The 23403-nt window shown below is 36.7% G+C and overlaps 1 protein-coding gene across 3 annotated transcripts; it reads right to left on the bottom strand.

Moving 5' to 3' along the window:
- Positions 1-1090: 1090 nt before the first annotated feature.
- Positions 1091-21715, bottom strand: LOC143846326 (putative lactoylglutathione lyase, chloroplastic). Of its 3 annotated transcripts, none has more exons than XM_077354751.1 (9): positions 21463-21715; positions 17561-17762; positions 16786-16910; positions 16390-16454; positions 8409-8621; positions 8230-8277; positions 7286-7393; positions 6532-6672; positions 1091-1385 (listed from the first exon to the last, which is right to left on the bottom strand). In XM_077354751.1, the coding sequence occupies exons 1-9, from the start codon at positions 21623-21625 to the stop codon at positions 1344-1346; spliced, it is 1107 nt and encodes a 368-aa protein (XP_077210866.1). In that variant the 5' UTR covers positions 21626-21715; the 3' UTR covers positions 1091-1343. The 3 variants fall into 3 exon arrangements, with proteins under 3 accessions (XP_077210866.1, XP_077210869.1, XP_077210867.1); XM_077354754.1 differs by having other exon boundaries at positions 17561-17696; XM_077354752.1 differs by having other exon boundaries at positions 17561-17708; positions 21463-21714.
- Positions 21716-23403: the final 1688 nt, after the last annotated feature.

The following is a 23403-nucleotide window of genomic DNA, read 5'->3' as shown; positions in this document are numbered from 1 at the left end:
TTGCAAATAGGGGTGTAAACGAGCCGAGCCGAGCTTGGCCAAGCTCGGCTCGGCTCGTTAAGCTCAAAGGCTAGGCTCGGGCTCGAACCAGGCTCGGCTCGGCTAGGTTCGGCCAGCGCTGGAAAAAGTAAGAAAATAAGTAATCAAAATGGTTAAAAATTATGACAATTACAAAAAAAAGTCATGATTACGGAAAAAGTCATGATTACGGAAAAAAGTCATGATTATACGGAAAAAGTCATGATTACGGAAAAAAGTCATAAAGTCATGATTATACGTCAGCTGTATTATATTTATATTATATTATATTTACGACTATTTATATTATATTTACGAATACTTTTTTATACGGGTTTTTCTTAACCGAGCCGAGCCTGGCCTAATTCGGGCTCGGCTCGTTAAGGATTCGAGCCGAGCTCGAGCGAGCGAGCTTCCGAGCCCGAGCCAAAATTGACACCCTTATTTGCAAATAATTATATTTAATTTCAAAACATTTTTCATAAAAGATTATAAGCAAATAATTTAATTTGAGAGGCATCCAAAGTGGCCCTTAAACCATCTAAGCCAACCCACTATATGGTAAATTTACAACCCTTACGTACCATCCACATTGAAATTACAATGCCAGAGCCCTAATCACAATCTTAAACATTACAGCCCCATTGTTATTCTCAAAATAATATCATACATCAAATTTACACAAAACAACCTCACCAATCAAGTTGGCAATTTACAAATCTATTATGGCACTTATTCACAAAATGCCCTACACATTACAATGCAAGTTCTACCACCATATTTAGCATTTATTCTCCAATATGTCCCCATCCATTTTAGATCATAAATTTAGGCTACTGATGTTGGCACTACTATCTTTTAATATCTGCACAAACTCAGCTTGTCATTTACTTTTTAATTGGCTTATGAGAGCTTTTTGGGAACTGCGATTACTTTTGACATCTGTTTTAACTAATAAAAGACAAGCAGAGTTTGTGCCAGTATCAAAACATGGTAATTGCCTAAATTTATACCATAATTACTCAGATGAACCCACAAATTAGATAAGCAGATCAGAAATCTGGAGAAAAAAAAAAAAAAACTAGATATTGATTTGATTAAATAAATCAATGGTGGAAAAAGAACTCACCTATAGTATTGTAGACCCATAAAAAAAAAGTTTATTATTAATGGTACTACCATATGGAGAACTGGCTTATCTACAAGGTGAAAGGCATTCTCTTCCATGGCTTTTCGAAGATCCAATTCCACGAAAAGCCAGACTTCAGTAACAAAATGGTTAGGCAGCTCGGGACGATTTGGCCAATGTGAAGTTTAACTGCCAGTCACTCCAATTCCTTGGTGAAGTCTATATTATCAACAAATACCTGCAAGAGAAAAAAAAATGTAATAAAATCACGTTGATGGCAGAAATGGAATCGAATTATTATGAAGACGCATTAAAACATTCGAAAAAAATTCAATATTCAAGGCCATCAGAGCCCATATAGTTTCTGGCAAAAGGCAATAATTTTAATCTGTGCGTTTAAGGATACAAATGCAAAAGAGAAGTCATAAAAATGATGTTCAGTGAGGATTCAATGATGATTTCACTCTATGCCTCAGAATTACAGCAATAAAAATCCAGTCTCACACCAGCTGCTGTTGAATCTGTGTTTTGCAATGTGAAATAGCTAAAGTAAAAATTTTATGGAAAATTATTGTGTGAAGCATGGATTGGGTCTTTTCAAGAGAGTCATGTTCGTCGGTCCTTCTCTTCTTTTATTTTGCTTTTCCTGAGATTTTCTGTATCCTACCCAACTTAGAAGATCCATCTAAAATATTGTTTGAATCCCTTTAGGGTATGTTTGGATATATGGATTTCCCTGGAATACGAATTTTCCACTGTTTTGCACAATTCATTTTCAGGGATTTTTATATGTAGGTATAAATTTTCTCCAAAACACAAAAAAAAAAAAACCTGGCCATACATGTTATTCTCTTTTCCAAGAAAAGAATATACCCAGTCTCCTAGAACACCCCTGCCAGTATATCCACATTATGCTAAAGAAAAATGGAAATAATAGAAAATTTATGGAAAAAAAACTACAACAGCACTCTGTTATAAAGAAAATCCTAGAACACTCATTTAATGATTTTTTTTAAAAAGTAGTCATTACAATCTATGACATATTCTGTCTAAATAATGCAACTTCACTGATTCCTGAGTTAACAGCACATTTTTTCTAACCTTCACTAGCCCAATATCTAGTTACAAAAAGTATGACCTGACATGCAGGCAAAGGATTAGTACAAGGCCAATTACTAATTTATGTAATGGACGCTCTAGGCAAAGACTGATGCATGCATCGACATGAGTGACTACTCAAAAGATTTACTAAGTCAAACTTGTTATTGAGATCATAGTCAAAATAAATTTATGGTCAGACCACTATGAATTGATTTATTGGCTATATTGTTAGGAGCAATCCTAACATTAAGGTGGCCATTAGCCCATTACAAAGATCAATGGCTAAGATCAAAGGGCCCATGATATTTAATATCCTCTAGTGTTAGATTTTATCAAACTAACTAAAGCTTATCTTTATAAGGAAATGTAAATGGATATGAGGAGAAGTTGGGAAAGGAAGCAAAATGTGATGGAGATTTTTTCCCCAACCTCTATAAATGAGGCTCCTCAGATCCCTGCTTGCATGCGACGGACATGGCATCTTTCCTTCTTTGGAAATCCATATGAAAGAGGGAAAAGAAGCCCAATCCCATCACCGACTATTGTCAAGCAAGGAGAAAGCCGGAGAGACGAGCTTCTGCTGACTAGTACCTTCTCCAGACGATGCTTGTGGAAGATAAATCCGGTAAGTCAGTTTTATCCCTTTAGTATCAAAACCAAATAAACTAATGTAAAGATAGGTTTTCTTTTAAGTTTCATGCCCAAGATCATCTCTGTGCTCCTCTGGAATCGAGCAATAGCATATATATAAGAAATATATGTGAAATGTCGCCAAGAAATTTGCGGTTAGTTTAGGGTGTGTTTGAATTACACCAAAAATCCCGACTGTTGAGTACTCAAAAAGGTAAAATTAGAAAGAAAAAGTCTTTGTAAACAAGACTGCATTTTCGTATTACAAATGACGAACCAAATGAAAAAATAACCCTACTTTTGGAAAATCAATCTAAAAGTTAAGTTTGATCATAGATCGATTTTTTGGGAGGCTTAGGGAAGCCGTCATCCATTCATCGGAGGAAAACTCCTCCGCCACCATATAGCTGGGGCGGCGAGATTTCGGTCAGGTTCGACTTATCCAGCCATTGGAGATTGCTTTCCAATTCATTTGAAAACTAACCCATAATTTAAGGGTATGTTGGTCATTTTGCAAAAGGGGTTTCGCCCCACGGGCTTGCTGCTGCTTCTCCTCTACCCCGTGACCACAAGTCACCATGATTTCCCTTGCTTATGGAGAAATGCATCAGCTTTTTCCTAGCATAACTTAAATAGAAATCACATCTTTTAGTTGTTACTGTTTGGATTGCTCCAATTCTGATTTCTAAGACCATGATTTAAACCTCCTCATATCGCATTCTTAAAGATGGGTGAGGAAGGATTTTCAAAATAATGATTTCAAAATCAAAGAATTTCGGGGAGACAAATTGAATAAATCCATGAGCGGTTTAAGGGTTATTTGGTTGTAGTCCAACACATTAGGAGATCTGCCAACACTGAGGTTAATCTTTTGGCTAGAGACGGAGTGTTTAGGGCCAGAGTGGAGCTTTTTTGATAATTTTCCTCGAGATTTCCGGTTTTGTAGATTTTTAGTGTTTCTTCTTAGCTTGATTTGTTAGCTTGCCTTTTATTGTATTTACCCCCCCCCTTCAGGCAGTGTCCTCTTTCTCTTCTTTAATAAATTTCTTTGCCAGTCAAAACGCGAGAAAGAGAATAGTTTCTTTCTCTTCATCTCCCCTTCATCTTGAGCCTTCTCTTTCCACCACAGCATCTCTTATCTCAAACAGCTATTACTTTCTTCCGCCTCGTCTCAATCCTGATCTATCATTGGTTGTTGCCTCGTCGTTTCTCCACCTCCGACAGAATGGATCTAAGTACCCATGGTTCCCTGCGCCACTGCCCATCACCTCTCATGTTGCAATGCCAAATTGACCCCCATTGTTGCCGCCGCCACAGTCGATCAGCATACGCAACTGAATTTTACCAAAAGGTCCAGTAACACAACTTTCTTAATTTATAAATCTTATGGATATTGCAAATGCCTTTTACCGTTTTTAATAATTGCAATTGTACATAATTTTACAAACACACTCATAGCGTACAATGAGAATTTAAAATATAATTAATATATTGATAATACATTAGAATATTAAATAAGAGAGCTTTCATATTAATGATAGTTACATAGTTAATTCCTTATGGTTCTAAAGGATAAAAGTATCATTGTGGAGAATGCAAAGCAGCTACCATACAAAAAAAGAAAAGAAAGAGAGATTAAAGTATTACGAATATACGTGTATATGAATATGCATTAACTCTATATTTCTTGGAGTTTTTCTGTTAAAACATTTTATAAACCATTATCTCTTTTTTTCTTTTTTTTTAAACAAGCTTTATAAACCATTATCTTGTGATTGTTCAAAACAAAAACCAATATCTTGAAAATATATTTGATTTAAGTAAAGCTTCTGATTATATATAAATTATAAACCTATGAACAAGCTATAAAGAGAATAATTAAACAGTATTAACTTACCAACTTCTCCAATAGCTTAAGCTGTTGGAGAAAGGCGTTATTTATTTTTTTATACTTTAACACTCCCCTGCACGTGTGGCCCACTTGGCAAACACGTGGCACATGTGGTCCCACTTTGGGCTGACCATTGCATGTGGATTTTCGCTATCCGGGAGGTTTGAACTCGAGACCTTTGGCTTTGATACCATGTAAAATTTTCTAGTAATTTCACTAAACTTGGATCTCTGCAAGTGCTGCCACAGATTTGCCACCACCATTGGATTATTGTCAGAAATTAAATCCTTAAAATTCTCTAGAAATCCTCTATCCTCCACTAGCTCGGCATTTATATCATAAAGTTTAGCAACACATATCGATGCTGTCTTTCGAACATAAGGATCATCATCCTTAAGACATCTCTGAAGTGGATCGCATAAATATGCTGTAATTTTATCAATGCGGATGCATCCCATAGTCCTGACAGCTAATGCACGAACTAAGGGATTTGGATCCTGTGAATCCTTCACGAATGTATTTACAGCAAGTATAGCTAGGTCAGGTTGACTTTTCGCGTAGTTTATAAGATATAAATAGACAAGCTTCTTCAACTTCAAATTCTCTGTCTGCATGCAGTTCACCACGTCCGTGAACAATGATGAAACATCCTTCCCAACAGTCATTGCAGCAATTACCTTCTTCACGGCATCCTTTTTCTTATCCTTGTACTGAGAATTGAGCTCGTCTTTGAGTTCAGGGATTTCTCCCTTCTTGGTGGTGGAAAAGTACTTAGAATCGTGGCCACTTATCTTCTTCTTCTCCTTTGCTCTCGATTTTTTGAGGTAAATGGAGAAGAAAATGTGCACAAGACCCCAAAAAAAAAAAAAAAAACTGCATGCTCGTCAAGGTAAGGAGGTTAAAAAAAATAAAAATAAATACTCGATCCAATGGATCGGTGGGAACGAGGTGTGGCCGGGCGGACGGACAGCAAGAACGGCCGTCTGCCGGAGAACGGAACTTGAAGAGGTTGTGCTCATGCCAACAAGATCGATGGCTCTGATGCCATATTAACTTACCAACTTCTCCAATAGCTTAAGCTGTTGGAGAAAGGCGTTATTTATTTTTTTATACTTTAACAAACAGTTTTAACTTTTGTAGGTTAGTGTGTTGAGAAAGAGATACATCCCCATTTGATCCCTCAGAAAATTGCAAGAGATGTCTACATCTGGTCGTGTGACTATTAATGATTATTTCTACCCATTTAAAGCCCGCATACTAAGATTAAAGAAGCAATAAGCACACCATTATAAATATATTAATATGCACGATAAAATATTAGTAAAAATATAATTTATTAAAAGAAAGACAACAGTGAAATTGAAGAAAAAAAAAGAGAGAACCAGCCATAAATATATTGATACATTGCCAAACGTGTCATAATATAGGCAATAATATAAAGAAGGTGATAGTATCACCTTTATACTGGATAAAAAAACATATCACGGTATATTGTCGATATATTGGAAACCTTGTGTATGAGAAATATGTGGTTGCCTGGGAAAATGCTTATGTTTTGTAACAAAAGATTTGATTATAGGAATAAGCAGCAAGCGTCAGCATCTTTCAGCCATGTCCATAAGATCTAGAAAACATGTTAACCAGTTGCAAAAACCAAAAACAAGCAATGAAGTAGCCAAACAATACCTAGGAAGGAACATTTCATAGTTGACGTCATCACAAGCATGTGACAGGAAAAAGTGGGTGTTTTTAGTGGCCATACCGATTTCCATCCATCAGGATCCAAGCAAGCAGTAATCTTTGTGTTGATACCAGGTAAAGGCCCTGGCTCACGGGTGATCGTTCCCCCATATAGTTTAATTGCTTCGGCAGTTTTATAAACATCATCAGTGCCTATAGCGATCTGGTAAGATGCAAGAATCATTTACATAATAAGGGAATCCATTAAGATGAGCACAGTTCGTGCAGAAAACAAATTTACCAAAAGGGAAATGATATCAGCACAACCATGTTTTAATAGTTGCACGGTCCCAGCTCGTCTTTTCTTGTTTAATTGGCTTGTGAGAGCTTTTTGGGAACTCTAATAACCTTTTGACAGCTCTTCAAATACTCAGAGACAAGATGCTTTAGTGGAAATATCAAAACATGGTAGTGCTGATATCATTTCCCCAAAAATGGGAACAATAACATACTTGAATAATCAGTGATAGGAGTTTTAAAATAAATAAATTGCAATGTACTTGATGGAATTTAGTTGACAGAAATGCTACTTGGGATCTCCTAGACCACTAAACGGTGATAGAAGTTTAAAAAAAATTAAGCTTTAAAAAAACTAAACCTCAATGTACTTGATGGAATTTAGACGACAGAAATGCTACTTGCGATCTCCTAGACGACTAAATTGTGATAGAAGTTTAAAAAAAATTAAACTTCAATGTACTTGATGGAATTTAGTCGACAGAAATGTTACTTGGGGTCTTCTAGAGCACCGGTTTGAGAACAAAATAACATTTTACCTGTGCATAACCATTTCCTTTGTCATATTCTTTAACCCCATAGTTGTATGTCAACTCCAGTACTGCACTCTTATCTTCAGGACCATAGCCCATAAAAGCGATTGTATACTGAAAATTAGTACAACAAAATGTCAAAAGCAGGAATAGGCAAACAATACAAAGCGACATTCACATGATTAAGAGTGCGCACACACAAAAGAAAAATATGAGGACATTAAAAAACAACTTTGAAAATGTTAAATAAAATAATGAATCAACAAAGACCAGATAAAACATGTCGACACTAGAGGCAATCAAAGTCTCCCACATTCATAGCTAAAGACCAGATAAACATATCCGCACTAGTTTGTAGAATTTGAAAATAATTGGGGCCACAGATTTCATTGTCACTCATTGATTCGGATGCCGCTTGCACCTAGTTTCTGGAATTTGCAAGGTATTAAACAAACATATATTAAATATTCTTGAATAATGATAGGATCAGACTCGTCTAACTGGAATAAAACAAATTCCATGTGATAGGCACATACAGCAAGGCCAACCCACACGCAGCCAAAAGGCCCAAAACAGCTTACATAAAGTGCATAGGAACTAACCATATTTACATGAATAGTCTGACCATATCATTCCTCTACATATGTACACATGGCTTGCATATTTACAAAAATATGTCACATTTTAAAACAATAATATTTCAAGTAAATATGCAGCTGATGGTTTTGTCTTCCCATGCAAGCATAAAAGAAAGTTTCAAATAAAAAGATCCCAACATTTTTTTTCAAGCTTACACGTACAGAGAAAAAGAAGCAAAGGAAGCATAGCAACCACCACTCTTATTGGAGGAGGAACCTATACGGGTATGGGTGTACATTGATTGTACATATATACATGAATAGCTAGAGAAAAGATATGAATTCAGTTGATAGGTAAAGATGTAATGTTACCTTGTATTCAGGATTATCTTGTTTGCGAAGAAGCACCATGCCAAAAGCCTTAGGATTGAAAGTAAGCATGGTTTTAGAACCTCAGACAAAGAAAAGTACATGAAAGAAACCAGAAAACAAGCGTCTTTCAATCACAATGCATCAAGTCATTCGTAATTCCGGTTGATAACAATACTCACCTTTTCGTAGAAATTTATGGAGCGATCAAGGTCTCCCACCCGAAGCATTACTTGACACAAGGGCTCTGGTGAAGGCCCCCTTTCCAAAAGCTCAAATTTATAACCATCAGGATCTTCAATAAAAGCAATGACAGTATTGCCCCCCTTCACAGGACCAGGTTCTCTGGTCACTTTGCCCCCCTTAGCTTTTATAAGATCCACAGTCTTTGAAACCTACAAAGAGTAAAGGGACAAAAATCAAGTATCGAGCTATGGTAAATAAAAAACATTGTTGTGGTATATAGGATGATGATAATAATACTTGATTAATGGCAGATCGATATAAGAAAAACTTGGTTCCTATCAGTCTATCACAAGCTAAAGTTTGTCACCAAAGTAGTAGTCACCCAAGAATCTACACATGCTTTGGCAAGTACATTTCAATACCATTGTTGATTAGATAAAGTTTCATATCACTTGTCAGCAGGGTGTCAATGGGCCGGACTTAATCACGGAAAAATGAACATTCTAATTGTGCCCGGTTTAATTACAAGGTAGATTTTGTATCCAATTAACAAGTGGGTCCAGCACGTTGATACCCTACTCAGGTTCATATTCCTAGTTACATCATTTTTGACACAATAAAGAGAAGAATTTTATAAAGAAATGCCAGTTTCAGACAGGGCAAGATTTCCCCAGACACAAAGATTCTCCATTCACATTGCTTCCGGCTAAAATATCAGCCAGCTCGTTTGGACTAGAGTGTGTGATGAAAAGCAAATTGTAGTGTAATTTATTATAAATATTTATTATATAATATACATTTGAGTATATTATATAAATACAAAGCAGAGGTAAGGCTGTGTAAATCTAGCCCTCCCCAGACCCCGCAATCGCAGGAGCATCGTGCACTAGGCCGCCGGTTTTTTTATTCGAGTATAGTATACTACGAATAAATAAATATTTATAGAAATTACATGTGAAATATAACATTACTGAATTATTAGACATGTGTGATAGCATTTGTCACTAGATGTTTAACATTGTTAAACCATTATGGGTAGTTTTTTTCCCCGTGTGATCTTTGAGTGTGTATTTGTGCTTATTCTTGCACTTCTTGAAGTTTTATCTTAAATGTCCATCATTCCCAATATGTTTCCATACGTTTCTGTAATTTTACAGGATTTCCACCGAAATTTCATCTGAAAGCGACATGTTTTCATTTCCATCGTGACTAAAATGCATACCAAAATCAAAATCTGAAACCTTCTAAGTGATTGCAATTCTCCTCTTCAACTATGTATCTATTAGCCAAGAAGCATCTCTTTCGCTAGAGAAAATAGCCAGTGTTAATCTTTCCTTGAGCCACAGTCCATCCAAAACATTGGAACTCGGGTGGGACAGTCCGCCAACCAGATCCTTGACCAATTCCTAGAAGGACAGGACCCCTAACAAAACAACAGAAAAAACGAATGCGCGAAGATCTCACATATAGGATTCAGAGCTCAAATCCTACGGTCAGCAATGCAAGAAGCAACCCTCCCCAAACTTGCCCATAATGATCCTTCTCCAGAAAAGCGTTATTCCTCATACAAATGTTTCTAAAACCGAGGCCTCCTTGCAATTTTGGGATGGTATAAAGTTTCCCATTTCACAAGGTGTTTCATCTTCCCCTCTTTATCTTGCCAAAGGAAATCCCATTGAAGTTTGTTGATAGTATTAGCAAGCACCTTCGGGATCTTGAAGATGGACATAAAGTACACACGAAGGTTCACAAGGTGGCCTTGATTAAAGTTATCCTTCCCCCAAATGAAATGTAAGAACTCTTCCAATGACCATGTTTCTTCTCGATCCGCTCCAACATTGGGTCCAAAAGGGCTTTATGAGGGATCCCCATACCGGCGGGTAAATCAAGATATAGTATATAGCAGGGTTTTCAACCTGACAACCAAAAGAGACCACAAGCTCCCTAGTTTTCAACTCTCCCACATTAACTATCATGACGAAACCTTTGAAACATTCAGCTTTAAACCTGACACTCCTCAAACCACCATAGTGTACCTCTCAAAATGTGAAGCTGGATAGAGAAAGCACCACGGAAAAACTAGGTATCGTCTACGAATTGAAGGTGAAGGATGTATGGATTGTTCCAACCCATATGGAATCCATCGAAAAGGCCCGCCTCGATCGCTCTTAGGAGTCAACTCAAAGCTTCTCCCACTAACGTAAAGAGGAATAGAGAATAAGCATCCCCTTGTCTTAAACATCCAGAGTTCTTCAAGAAACCAATAACTTTTCGACTACTAATAATGGAAAATTGTGAAGAGGAGATGCATTCCATGACCCACATCTGCCACCTCCACCCAAACTTTATTCTCCCCAATAGATAGTAATGAACCCACAATCCACGTCATATGTTTTCTGCATATCCACTTTACAAAAGATCCCAAGGGTACCATCACTTTTCCTAGAATCAAGGTATTCATTAGCCATTAAAATTCTGCAGGCCCTCCACAAAGGCCCCTTGATTTTGAGAGACCAACTCCCCTCTAACCAAGTGATTTTTTTTTGCCTCCCCTATAACCAAGCGAATTATAGTGGCCAAAACTTCTGCAATAATTTTATAAAAGGCTACCTACCAAGCTAATGGGCCAATAGTCCTCCCTCCCTCCCTCTTCCGGCTGGCCCTGATTGGTCAATGCAGCCTAAAAACATTTGAGTTTGCTGGGGTTGGGCTTGTAGCTCAATGATTGAGGCATAGTGTCTCACCCTTGAGGTTGCAGGTTCGATCCCAGCTTACCTAACAAAAAAAAACTGTTGAGTTTGCTAGTATTTATAAGAGAAAACAGAGGGCGGGGACCACCTTGGGCATCACTTCTCCTTTTAATTTTATGAACGGATTGTGTGTGTGCATTGATGGATGGAGTCCGTAGGACATGTATTGGTACAATAGAAAGAGTGAAAAATAAAGAGAGACATAAAGAGAAAGAGAGATGTAGTGGTTCAGGTAGAAGTGTAGATGTAGCTTGTTTAGGTTAAATTTTGAGGACGGATTTTTTTAAGGGGAGAAGAATGAAATACCCTAAACTTGTGTTTAAGACCATAATCTTGTGATTTAGCCTAAATCAGAGTGATTAGTAGCTTAATTGTCATTGGGGTCCAAGGGAAAAAGAAGAAAAAGTAGTTTTTAAAGTAATTTTGGGTTTTCTGTGTCGCACAGTCGACCGTCCATCTGTGTTGTGTTTGGATTACTTTCTTTCTAGTTTGAGTTTGTGAATGCCGCTTGATGTGTATGAATCATAAGTAATATGGGTTGTGTTCTTGCTTTATTTGGGGTGTAGTTGAGCGTGTCCAGTTGTGAAAAGGGAAGGGGAAGGTCGTGGAAGATAAGTGATATAGCTGACCTTTAGCATGTTCTGCATGAGTATATTATTACGAGAGCACTGCTAGGAAAACAGGAATCCATTTTGAAAAAAAAAAAAATGGGCATCATTTAGTGGAGCCACGTCCACTAAAATACAAAAGGAGTTCAAACCCCCATAAAGCAATAAAAACTCTTTGAAAACGTCAAATCAACGGTCACATCCATCCCTTTTTATTTTCAACACGGAATCCCGTTTTCAAAGTGTTTTCCTTATTATGAATTGTGAAAATTGCATTGTTTCCTAGCATGTTAACTTAAATATTTGTAAGCAAAAGAAAAGGCAAGGGAACTTGAGCCAATGAACTGATGAGAAAGAGATAGAGATGTGTAGATGAGGATCAAGACGGAGGAAAATAATCAAAATATCTCTTCTGCAGTATAGATATTTTGGAGAAAAGGAAGTAAATAGAATCGGCAGTGCTGGACGCGTGGTAATCGGGGGGAGAGAGAGAGAGAGAGAGAGAGAGAGAGGCAACGGAATGTGGTGGAGAGAGCTCTACGTGTTAAATCCACAGAATTTAGAAATAAATCCAAAGAATCCCTGCTTTTTTTTCTCTTCTGATCTATAGTGTTGCATACTCTGATATATACCCAGAGAATTCTGAAGTCAGGATTCTAATTTTCATCCATTTTTCATCTTTAATAATTGCATAGACCATGCTCTAGTTGTGATATATTGCTTACGGGCTCTCGAGCTTATATGCGGTTTCATTAACTTTTTCAGAAATTGAGACTGGTCGTGATGAGGAATTCACCCTGTACTTGCGGGATTTTCTGGATTAATATATATGTGAGTATTTGTATTGTTAGATGGGTGTTGTAAATAATAAAGGGAGAGAGGATTGCAGACAGTGTAGATATATGTATATATTCACTACTTCAAGTTAATTCTTTTATTTTGTGTTTTCCTGCTTTATCTATATGGTGGTTGATATTGATTTATGCATGTTACTATTGGTATCTGACAGAGGCCTTGCATGTTTGTGAGGCTCCGCCTTGCAAGCGTGCGGCACCTGTCATGTGCCTCAGGTGAAGGGCGTGACATACGTTTTGATAGATTAAATGTACCCCTTGTGTTTGATTGGTTTACTTTAAGAAAGGGCGGCCCAGTGCACGAGGCTCCCGCCATTGCGGGGTCTAGGGAGGGCTAGATGTACGCAGCCTTACTCGTGCTTTGCAGGGAGGCTGTTTCCGTGACTAGATGTACGCAGCCTTAAGCAAGAGATAGATTATGGGTACGTTGGAATCATTTTGACCTCAAATTTATATGGATAATGATTATAAATGGTTTTTATTATTCCCTTCTCCCCCTCTTCTCCTTCTCTCTGTCATTAATGTACTCCCTCTGGATAGTTTTGCGAACAATTGTTTTTTTTTCTATTGAGAAATATTTATGTAGTTAGTTGATAAATAGTATTTAGAAGCCATTAAAAAAACAATAGGATTTAAAAATTGGGAGATGAAGAGATATTACGATCAACTGTCGAAACGGATTGAGGCATTGGACGCACTAGATGCTTCAACGTGGAGGACCCCAAATCATCATGCTCTTTCTAAGAATCAGTTTAGAGCCTTTTATTTCATGAGATGAAATAATATGATTCTATATGATACTATCACCCTAATACTCTGGAAAATAACCTTGATGTTGGTAGATTTTTTCCCAAATTTGAAAACATCGGTTGCTGATAATCACCATTTTGTTGATTCATTGAATTGCCCATAGATGATGGTGACCCTAATACTCTGGAAAAATAACCTTGATGTTGGTAGATTTTTTCCCAAATGTGAAAACATTGGTTGCTGATAATCACCATTTTGTTGATTCATTGAATTGCTCATAGATGATGGTGATTTTTCAATTGGGACAGAGAAAGAGATACAACAACTCAACTCAACTAAGCCTTTGTCCCAAACTAGCTGGGGTCGGCTAATGAATCCTTTAGAAAATTTTCATGAAGAAGATGAAGGATCTACCCGGCTCAAATTGACTAAGTCTAATCCTGACACTAATTGGGTTCGTCTACATGGATCATTTTCTTCCATTCAGAGAAAGAGTTAAGAGATACAAATGTCCCTGAATTCATCTCTTAGAACACCTTTGACTCCAGACAGACATTGGTCTTGGCTACATCTAGAGGTTCCATCAAAATTGAGCTTCACCGAGTTGGGGAGAGTAGGGATCCATCTCACCATCTTTTAGCATGACTGGATTTGTCACAAGCCACTTCATACCAATTTCTAAACATTTCTGAAATAGAAAAAATCAAGCTTGGGTCAGTATCTTTTGCCCAAAGAATGATGTCAATCTTGATATTATTTATGAGAGAACCCAATTCATTTTCCCTTCAAAAATCATAGAATTGCTTCCTTCCATATATCCCATCCACAGCATTTTCACATCTGCCTAGCGTCCTCAGCCTTTAACTTATTAAAAAGTCGCCAATATTTTCTAAGAATACCCACTTCATGCCGAAACATCTGAAATGAAAATGAAACACCGTTGTTGATTCAGATTCTCAGACACCTTCCAGCACATCACACACCTGCTGCCCAACCTGGTCTTTTTTCCACAGCACATATCACAGGTAATAATGTTACTCTGACTCCTTCAGATAGCTACTCTGTATAGTTGAAATTTCTGCAGTAACATGTTCCCTTTAATGCTAATATAACTTTTGCGGTCTAACTCGGACAACCCAAAATCTCAATTTTACAAAGATTGGAAATACTGATTCCGACAATACTTTGTTTTTTTTAATGGCCCGACAAAACTTTGTTTTTCAAGAAAAAAAATATGGAAATTGGAAATACACATCCCATATTGCATAGAAAAAAACATGCATAATAATCCACATCATAGTCACAAATATTTGTCTTGGGAGTTACATGGGAAGGCTGGTAGAAATTGAAATCGCTCTACTAGATTTCTAATTTCATTTGGATTCCAATTTCTAGCATGCCCCATCAACCTTCCATCATTTAGGGCCGTATACCATCTGTTTGAAGGAATTGTGAAATCAATTCAGAAGTTTAATGTTCGGTTCGGAAGCATACCACCTATTTGAAAAAATTGTGAAACCACTTCGAAACTTTATAGTTCAAAAACAAAGACGACGACTTTTGATTCTTCCTCGAGGAAACGTTAGACAAAGAAAATGAGTTCTTGTTGCCCGACAAAACACCTTGTTGGTGGATGTTTCTCCCTCACTGATACATGAGTTAAACGAAGAACTTACTGCCTCTGTAACATTTTTCTTCCATATTTTGTCTGCTCAGTTGCAATTCTCTTGTGGCGTGTGAAGAGTGAACAACTGGTGGGGATTCATAAAGTTAATGCTTTCTTGATCAGTGCATGTACATCCAATTCATCTTTGTTTATACTTAGAAATCTCTCCTCTTTTTATTAAGAAAAAAAAATTTCAATCTGTCCCTCCTCTTTCTCTTCTGCGCTGTAACTCCACATATTAAGATTCTCTATTCCTTTCCTTCTCTCTTCCATTCATGCTTTTTCTTCTCTTTTCCTCCACTCATGAAAAAGAAGGGTTAATTGCCAATACGCTAGAGATGTTTTTCGTGTTGTGTTCTAATAGATGCCTTTTCTTCTTTCCCTCTTTTGTGTTCAAATTTGCATCAAGGGGGCTATAGAATTGCAATATTAGAAGAGCTTTCTTAAATTAATCCTAGTTGATAAAGGAACATCCATCTGTTTCATATAAGTAACTTTTCCAATTTCACACCAAACTTTACCTTTTTTAGGGCTGTAGAATTATTGCCAAAACCAAGGAGGGGATAAGGGTTCTATTATTGTTGCTTTCATTTCATACATGGGTGCACTGGTTTCCAAGTGACATACCTTTATGAAAATTTACAGAAATAGATTTTGTGTGCTTTTGTTATTCATGTTACATACATTAGTTTGAAATTTGAAATTTCATATTATTTAAATTAAAATAATCAGATATTATTTACTATCTTTAGATTCTTTAATAGATTTTGGAAATTAAGACAATATTATAAGTCATTATGACATAACTCCATTCTCAATTTCTCATTTAAGTTCAAATTTCCAAAAATATGAATGAACTAACGAATTGGAGAGAACCAAACTAGGAAACCAAATAAACCATAGAAGCGAACCAAGAATGCGAATTGCCCATACCAGGAAAACCAACAAACCACGTAAAATAGACATGAACTTTTCTTCTTAATCAGTATTTATACATTTGATTTGTAACCATGGATTCCCTCAATCCGTAGCCATCATAATAAAAAAAATACTTTTCCCTTGGAAAGCAAACATCCATTGCATCAGAAGCATGCTGAGAAAAAAAATAATAACTTAAGAAGCATCCTAGTCAATCAATAATCAGTGTGTCAAGGGAAGACCTACACAGATTTAAATAGCTTAAAGCTTGAAAAGTAGTGTGCATGTCATATTTGTCAAAGGTGGCTTACGTGTGGGCAGAACCAAGTCGACATCCAAAAAACAAGAAAAGAAACCTCTACATTTATGCAAAAAGAAAAGGAAAAAGCTTTTTTAGAAAGTATGGCATTTTTCAAGTGATAGAACCTTACATCCTCGACTGCAATCCCAAAGTGGCCAAACGCAGTCCCAATATCATACTTGTCTTCTCCATAATCTGCCAAAATTTAAATGATGCACAAAGCCCATGAGATACCACCACAATCTTATGTTCATGGTTTAATTTGCAAAAAATGAAGTGCAATGCACCTTTGAGCATCAAACAAAGTTTGGCAAAACATTGAGGAAAAAGGGAAATGATATATTCGCCCCCTTTTCTTCAATGGGACACCCCCTTGTTTGTGTAAAAAGAATAGTCATAAATAGTTAAATACACAAGTGGGGAGTGGCCCACGGAAGAAAAGGGGGGAAATATATCACTTCTGAGGAAATAAAACCTGAAAATACTTAGCTTTCAATACAAGGTGGAAGGGTTACAGATAGCTTACTATAGGTTAGTTCAACAACGAAATGTGAATCTTCAGGACCGTATCCAAGGAAAGCATTTGTGTATCTTTCCTCGGGTATGTCACGTTTCCGTAACAACTTCATTCCCAAGCACTCCGTATAGAATCTGCAATCAACATAAACATAAACAAGCTCTGAAGAAAGCAATATGCCATAATTGCTATGATTTGTTGACACGGACACGGAGTGTCGGACACGCAAACCCACAAAATTTAGAAACGGGGACACGGCTAAAATAGATAGTATGTATAATACTGATTTGTCGATACGGATTTCTGTCGAGTTTCGACATGGATACACGTTGTATGACATGGCAACATCTAAAAAATCTAGAAATGGTAACACATACATATAAAATTACAGATTACTATCATAATTTGGAACAATATAAATATGGTATTCATTTAACAAACTAATAAATCTTAATAAACTATAAACTAAAATAGACATGAGATAACAACAAATATTAGTTAAAGAAGAGCTTATAATAAAAGAAGAGTTAATGATATTCAATAATAAAACAGAATCTCACACTTGACACGGTACAAAAACATGTCCACACGCTCACATTAAGTCTAACACTTCTAGCAATTCATTTAAAAGTATGTAAAGGAGTGTTGACAAGTGTGGACACGCGTGTTGTGTTGGACACAGCACGACACGTGTGTCGGCAATAAATTCAAAGTGTCTGTTAAATCATAGCATAAATGTAAGATGAGCCAATGAAGTTTTGATTCATATACTGAAGAGACTTACTTTATAGTCTTGTCCAAATCCCCGACACGATAAACAACATGGAGGAGTCTCCTCCTATCCTTTTTCACCCACTCTAAAGCACCTTCTTTGCTAACAGAAGTGCTTGCTTGCGCCATATTTCCTGCTGTGACAGCTTCTACACCATGTCCTGCTCTTAAAAAGTTAGATGTTTTGATTCCAAATGATTGTACTTTTGGAATAGCTGGACAGCGATAAAAAAGAAATGTACAAGTTAGTTTTTTTACTTCATGATCATTTTCCTCACTCAAGTCTACAAGAGAATTACAAATTGAACGTGTTGTCTACAATCTAATATAGCGAGCTATTGATCAAGCAGCAATGAGAAGTAACACATTTCATTACTATTATAAAAAAAATTGTATTTTTTGCTACTCATAAAGCCACCACATTCTCACCCTTTCAAAAGAAAATCTCATCTTCCCTCCCTCCTCTCTCTGTCAAGAAAATTGCATACAGTGCATATGAGAAATTTAAAATAAATGCAGTCTCTGATGCAGGAGCAAGCATAGCGGATAAATTGATGGCATGGATGTATTATCCAAAACGGAAGAAAATTCATTTGTGCATGTTACACACATGGAGCCATGGAATGACATGCAATGCTTTTCACATGCACTCCCTTGAAGCTTGCTCGATTATTAGGAAGTATCTTTATTAGACTTACCTTCTATGATTTATGGACATGGACAAGAGTGTCGCGTGTCAATACAGACATGAAGTGTCAAACACAACCCCCAAAATTTAGAAACATGAACATGGCTAAAATAGAAAGTATACATAATCATCATTTGTGGATATGGATTCGAGTGTCTATTTCGACACAGACACGAGTTGTTTGAAATGGAAACATCTAAAAATCTAGAAATGGCGACACACACATAAAATTATTGATTACTATCATAATTTGTAATAATATAAAAATGGTATTCATTTAACAAACTAATAAATTTTAGAATTAATCAACTATAATCTAAAACAAACATGAAATAATCAAATAACAAATCATTCATCAATTTAATCTAGTTCTCTTCTGTCTTGGAATAAGAGTTTGTTTAGGGTTTTAGGTTTAGGGGAGAGGATATAGCAGCAAATATTTGCAAGAATTAGTTAAAGAAGAGCTAGAAAAAGAGTTTATAATAAAAAATGAGTTTATAACAAAAGAAGGCTTAATAATAAAAGAGGTAAACACAATATTCTATAATAAAATAGATTGTCCCACTTGATACAGTACAAAAACGTGTCCACACGCCCACATTAAGTCTAACACTTCTAGCAGTATATTTAAAAGTGTTCAAAGGAGTGTCGACAAGTGTGGACACGTACGTCATGTCGAACACGGCACGACGCCTGTGTCGTGTCAGCAATAAATTCAAAGTGTCGGCTAAATGATAGCTTTCCTTCTTAGTTATGACAAGTTGATTTCATCAGCTATCTAGTCATAGGAAGTTTCTCATTTTACATAGTAGTTTTAGTAAGTTAGGACTCCATTAGATAATATACTGGGAATATTCTTATTTTAGTGGAATTGCTCAAAAAAAAAAACATTCTTATTTTAGTGTATAGTTGTTTAAATAACAACTACCCGGTGTGGTCAATTTTCTTTCTTAGACTACGAGTCCAATTCCCTTGTTGCAAGTTTCTTTAATTTCTTGCATTCTTTATTTAGAAAGTTATTTTGTAAAATGTAACGATAAAAGAGAATGGAAGGACGAGAAAGGGGAGATTTTCCAAGGCTTCTTTGTGCAATTCTTTGGCACTTTCACGCTCGTGTTATGTCTTGTGAAGGAGTTCACTTTTAAACCGTGATAAAGGCATTTCAAAGCCCCATGAATTTTTAGCAATTTCTTGCGAGATTTCTACTTATGTTGGTCGTATGCCGTTTCCGACATCAGTCTCCTTCTAAAACCAAAGTTTATATTGCATGGAACACAAATATATTTACGCAAATTGAAGTATTGCATAAGCCAAAGCATTAGTTTTTCTTTGTTTTTCTCAAGGTTGCCAGAGCGGGAAGAGAGAAACGGGAATCGAAGTCTCCCGGGATGGTGGGAAGCGTGAAGGGTCAGAGGAAGCGCCCGGGTAAGTACCGGGGAAGCGTGACGGGGAAGCGTGTTTCCCATTTTTGTGATTCCCATAAAATTAAAACGATGAGAAGCGACGTGGAAGCACGTTCCCATTTTTTGGATGCGCGATTCCCATTTTTGGGAAAGAGTGATTCTCATTGTTGGGGAAGCGGGATTCCCATTTTGGGAAGCGTGATTCCCAATTTTTGGGGAAGCGACGAGATTCCCGATACGGAATTGGGTTCCGGGGAATTGCGATTGGTTTTTCTTATACGCAAATCAGGCTTTAGTTGTGAATAGAAAAATAAATGCACATACATGCCTATTGGGTTTGCTTCTATAAAATTTCGCTATTGGCAACCAAAATTATTCAAGCTTTTATTTCAGTAAAGCTTTACTATAGCCAAAGAAAAAATATTAAAAGAGCAGCCTTTTCCATCCCATAGAAAGAGTTTGGAGCATGCAAAGACATAAACAAGTAAATAAGAAGTCATTTACAATTGTTACCAGAAACTTCCTAGTTGGTTGGGAAGCTCGTTTGCCCGGAATCTCGCTTTGGAAGCTAAGTACATCTCGCTTCCCATGTTTAGGGGAAGCGTGCTTTCCAATCCCTTCCTATGCGTTTCTTCTTAATTGAGAGTACATTTCCTGTTTAGGTGGTTTTTTCTTCCTAAAAGAATATTCTTCACCTTTTGATAACGTTGAAAGAGTGCATTTACTTAAGTTTCAAAGGAAAATTGTGTGAATCTTTTTCCAAAAGCTTAACATTAAATACACATGAACAAAACGTGAAACTTTAAATTCATAGAACTTATAATTCTAATTAGTCGAGAAGTCTTCTTTTCTACTTGTAATTCTTACCTATTTTAATCCTTCCTCCCTAACTTACTGCAAACCTACTCTTTCTATGTACTTCGTGTTCGCTTCCAATGAGACCTATTACATGCTTCATGTTGAGTTTCAATGATGATTCCCACAAATTTTCTATTTAGTTTTTTAGAGCTTTTCATTTCCCGCGTTCTCTCTTTTCTCACTTTTGCTTCCCGCATCACTTCTCGCACTCACTTCCCACTCTTTCAACTACGCATTTTACAACCGAATCGCCCTCATCAAACCCAAATATTAAAAGACTAATGTAAATATATTATTATCTGCCGTTATATTGTGAGTCAGCATTTAGCATTTCTAATCCTGAGCAAAGAACCCTTCAATCATTGAAAAAGGAAATTTAAATAGAGACGTTTCAAAACTAGTCATAACAAAACAGAAATCCAAAAAGCAAGCTCACTGAAAATGGATTTCTTTGAGTAATGAGACTATTCAAATTACAAGACTCGTAGAGAACAAATCTCGATAAATGCAAAAGAGGGAGCATCTAGTAATTTGTCGAATAATGTAAATATATTATTATCAGACGTTATTTCACGAATCAACAATTGGCAATTCTACTCCTAAGCAAAAAACCCTTCAATCATTAAAAAAAAAAAAAATTGAAATACAGACGATCCAAGACTATTGTAACAAGACAGAAATCTAAAAAACAAGTTCACTGAAATTGAGCATTGTGATAAAATCAAACCAACAGCCATAAAAAATAATAACAACTAGTGGCTCAAAGAGAAAGAAGAGAATATTCTCATGATAAAGAGAGAAGAAATAGGGTTATTTGAGGCCCTAAACAGGATTAAACAGTTCCCACACTCATAAACATAGAATCACGTTGCAGATTTATAGGTAAATAAAGGAGGAGACAGAGAGATCTAGGGTTTTGGAAAAGACACAAAAGCTAGGGATTTTTTTCAGAGAAAAGAAGATTACCGCTGCCGAAGAGAGTGAGCCTTCGAGAAGGATTGGGAGCGGCGAGAGAAAAGCCAAATCGAGGATTTGGTGATAGTCTGAAGGGGGCGAAAGAGGAAAAAGAGAGGGGGCGAAAATATGAGAGAGAAAGAGAGGAAGACGCCATGGGAAGAATCCTCACCATCTCTTTTGCGCTCCTTCCCTTCTTCTTCTTCTTCTTCAAGTCTTATAGTACTGTTATAGCTCGCGTGCGACTATTCTTATTCTCCTCTTTAATATCTATCCTAAAAAAAGTGTTTTGTTTTCTTCTGATTTTCTTAGCTGTTTCTATTGTTGTAGAAACTAGAAACAAAGATGCTAAATTCTTTTAAGAGGAAGTCTAAGCTGAAGGGAGCCCTTGCAAAAAAGAGATGAAAGGGCTCTCCCATTGGCTGCACATCACCATCATGTTTGATTTTCAGCCGTTATTAATGCATGATGGTGGTGTGTAGCCAATAGGAGAGCCCTTTCACCTCTTTTTTGCAAGGGCTCCCTTCAGTCTAGAATTCCTCTTCTTTTAAAGAACATGACAAAAATACCACTGTTTAGGGCTAAATTTAAAAAAAAAGATTTATGGTCTCCAAATACAAGTATAAAAAATTCATGATCATACCATCACAGGATATGAGAATCTTTTGGTCATTTAATATAAGATTGCTCTACGATTCTTTTATTTTTTAGGATTTTTTTTTTCCAATTTTATCTCAATCTTCCATGAGCTATGGGTATTCTAGTCATTTTTTATGCCATAAGAGTATTTGAGGATCCTTTCCTTTTTTTAGGATTTTTGTCATTTTTTGGTCATTTTCCATAACGAGTACAAAATTTTCATTTTAGAACTAGAAACGGTCGCTAATACCCCATAGGCTGAGGAGCAAAATGAGGATTTTGCTCGAGGAGGGGCTCGCATCTAATTAGCTAGTTCGTGAAGGGCTTGCTTCTAGAAAAGGGAGTGGATTCCCTAATCAAATTAGAAGTTACCAAGGAACCATGCATAGCATTGAATATGGACCACCGAATACACCAGCTACCCCGCAGGAACATGAAGGATCTTGTTGTGGCTGACGCACGCCTTTCTCTTTCGAGCCGGATAGGTAGCCATTCTTTCTATTTTCCACTTTTTCTATTTCTCTCCTTTTTATGAGATAAGGGCCCGTTTGGATGCCAAGAAGATTTTGATTTGGATTTCTCACATTTGCAGCCCATTTTGCGTTGTGATTTGGATCCAGATCAAATCCTTGGATTTCCAAATCAGCGGCTAACTGTGAAAAAAAATCAAATTTCCAAATATGCAGTGGAAATAAGTAATTGGAAATCCACAGGTCTGGCAGTTTCCTTCGTCCTCTTTGCTCCTCAACCTCTCCCCTCCGGTAGGAAGTAACCCCTTCGCTCTCTGTCTCCCTCAACATGAGCCGGCGGATCTACTCATTTTGTATTAAAAACTCAATTCCAAATCCAAATACAAAATATGAGGTATCCAAATGGGCCCTAAGGGTATATTGGTATTTTCATGAGGGAAATAACTGCCTATTAGAACTTTGAAGTTCTACCTATTTGAGAAGGATTTTCGGGTGAGCATTTTAACAAGAGAATGGGATTTTGGATGCCGGATTACTTGTTAAACTCTCCTTCCGTGATGAATTAGCGGGGCATAGAAACTTGGGTTGCCATGGATTGCATCCAACATTGATAATGCTTTAGTAGTGAAGGCATATAGAGACTTGGGTTGCCTTTGATTGCATCCAACATTGATGATGCTTTAGTAGTGATGACATTTGTTTAAAAATTTAGCTCTTATATAAGAGAATATTTTCTTATTTCTATCATCAGCTTTTATTACCACAATAGAATCATGCTTTAAAAGCATTTAACAAAATAATATCAAACTACTTAGAGGGCCTTTCTACCTTGCTTCTTGAGCGG

Source organism: Tasmannia lanceolata, unplaced genomic scaffold (genome assembly GCF_043159265.1).
Source record: "Tasmannia lanceolata isolate RefF3 unplaced genomic scaffold, GAP_Taslan_0.1 ptg000015l, whole genome shotgun sequence".
NCBI lineage: Eukaryota > Viridiplantae > Streptophyta > Magnoliopsida > Canellales > Winteraceae > Tasmannia > Tasmannia lanceolata.
Note: the sequence above shows the minus strand (reverse complement) of the source record. Positions and strands in the feature narration are given on the sequence as shown.

What these genes read in the sequence shown, in the direction of transcription:
- LOC143846326 (XM_077354751.1), bottom strand. Translation starts at nt 21,625, where the DNA reads ATGGTGAGGATTCTTCCCATGGCGTCTTCCTCTCTTTCTCTCTCATAT. An exon ending in AAGATAATCCTGAATACAAG is followed by an intron (nt 7,394 to 8,229) that starts GTAACATTACAT and finishes ACTAATTTTCAG; the next exon opens with TATACAATCGCTTTTATGGG. An exon ending in AAGGAAATGGTTATGCACAG is followed by an intron (nt 6,673 to 7,285) that starts GTAAAATGTTAT and finishes GCATCTTACCAG; the next exon opens with ATCGCTATAGGCACTGATGA.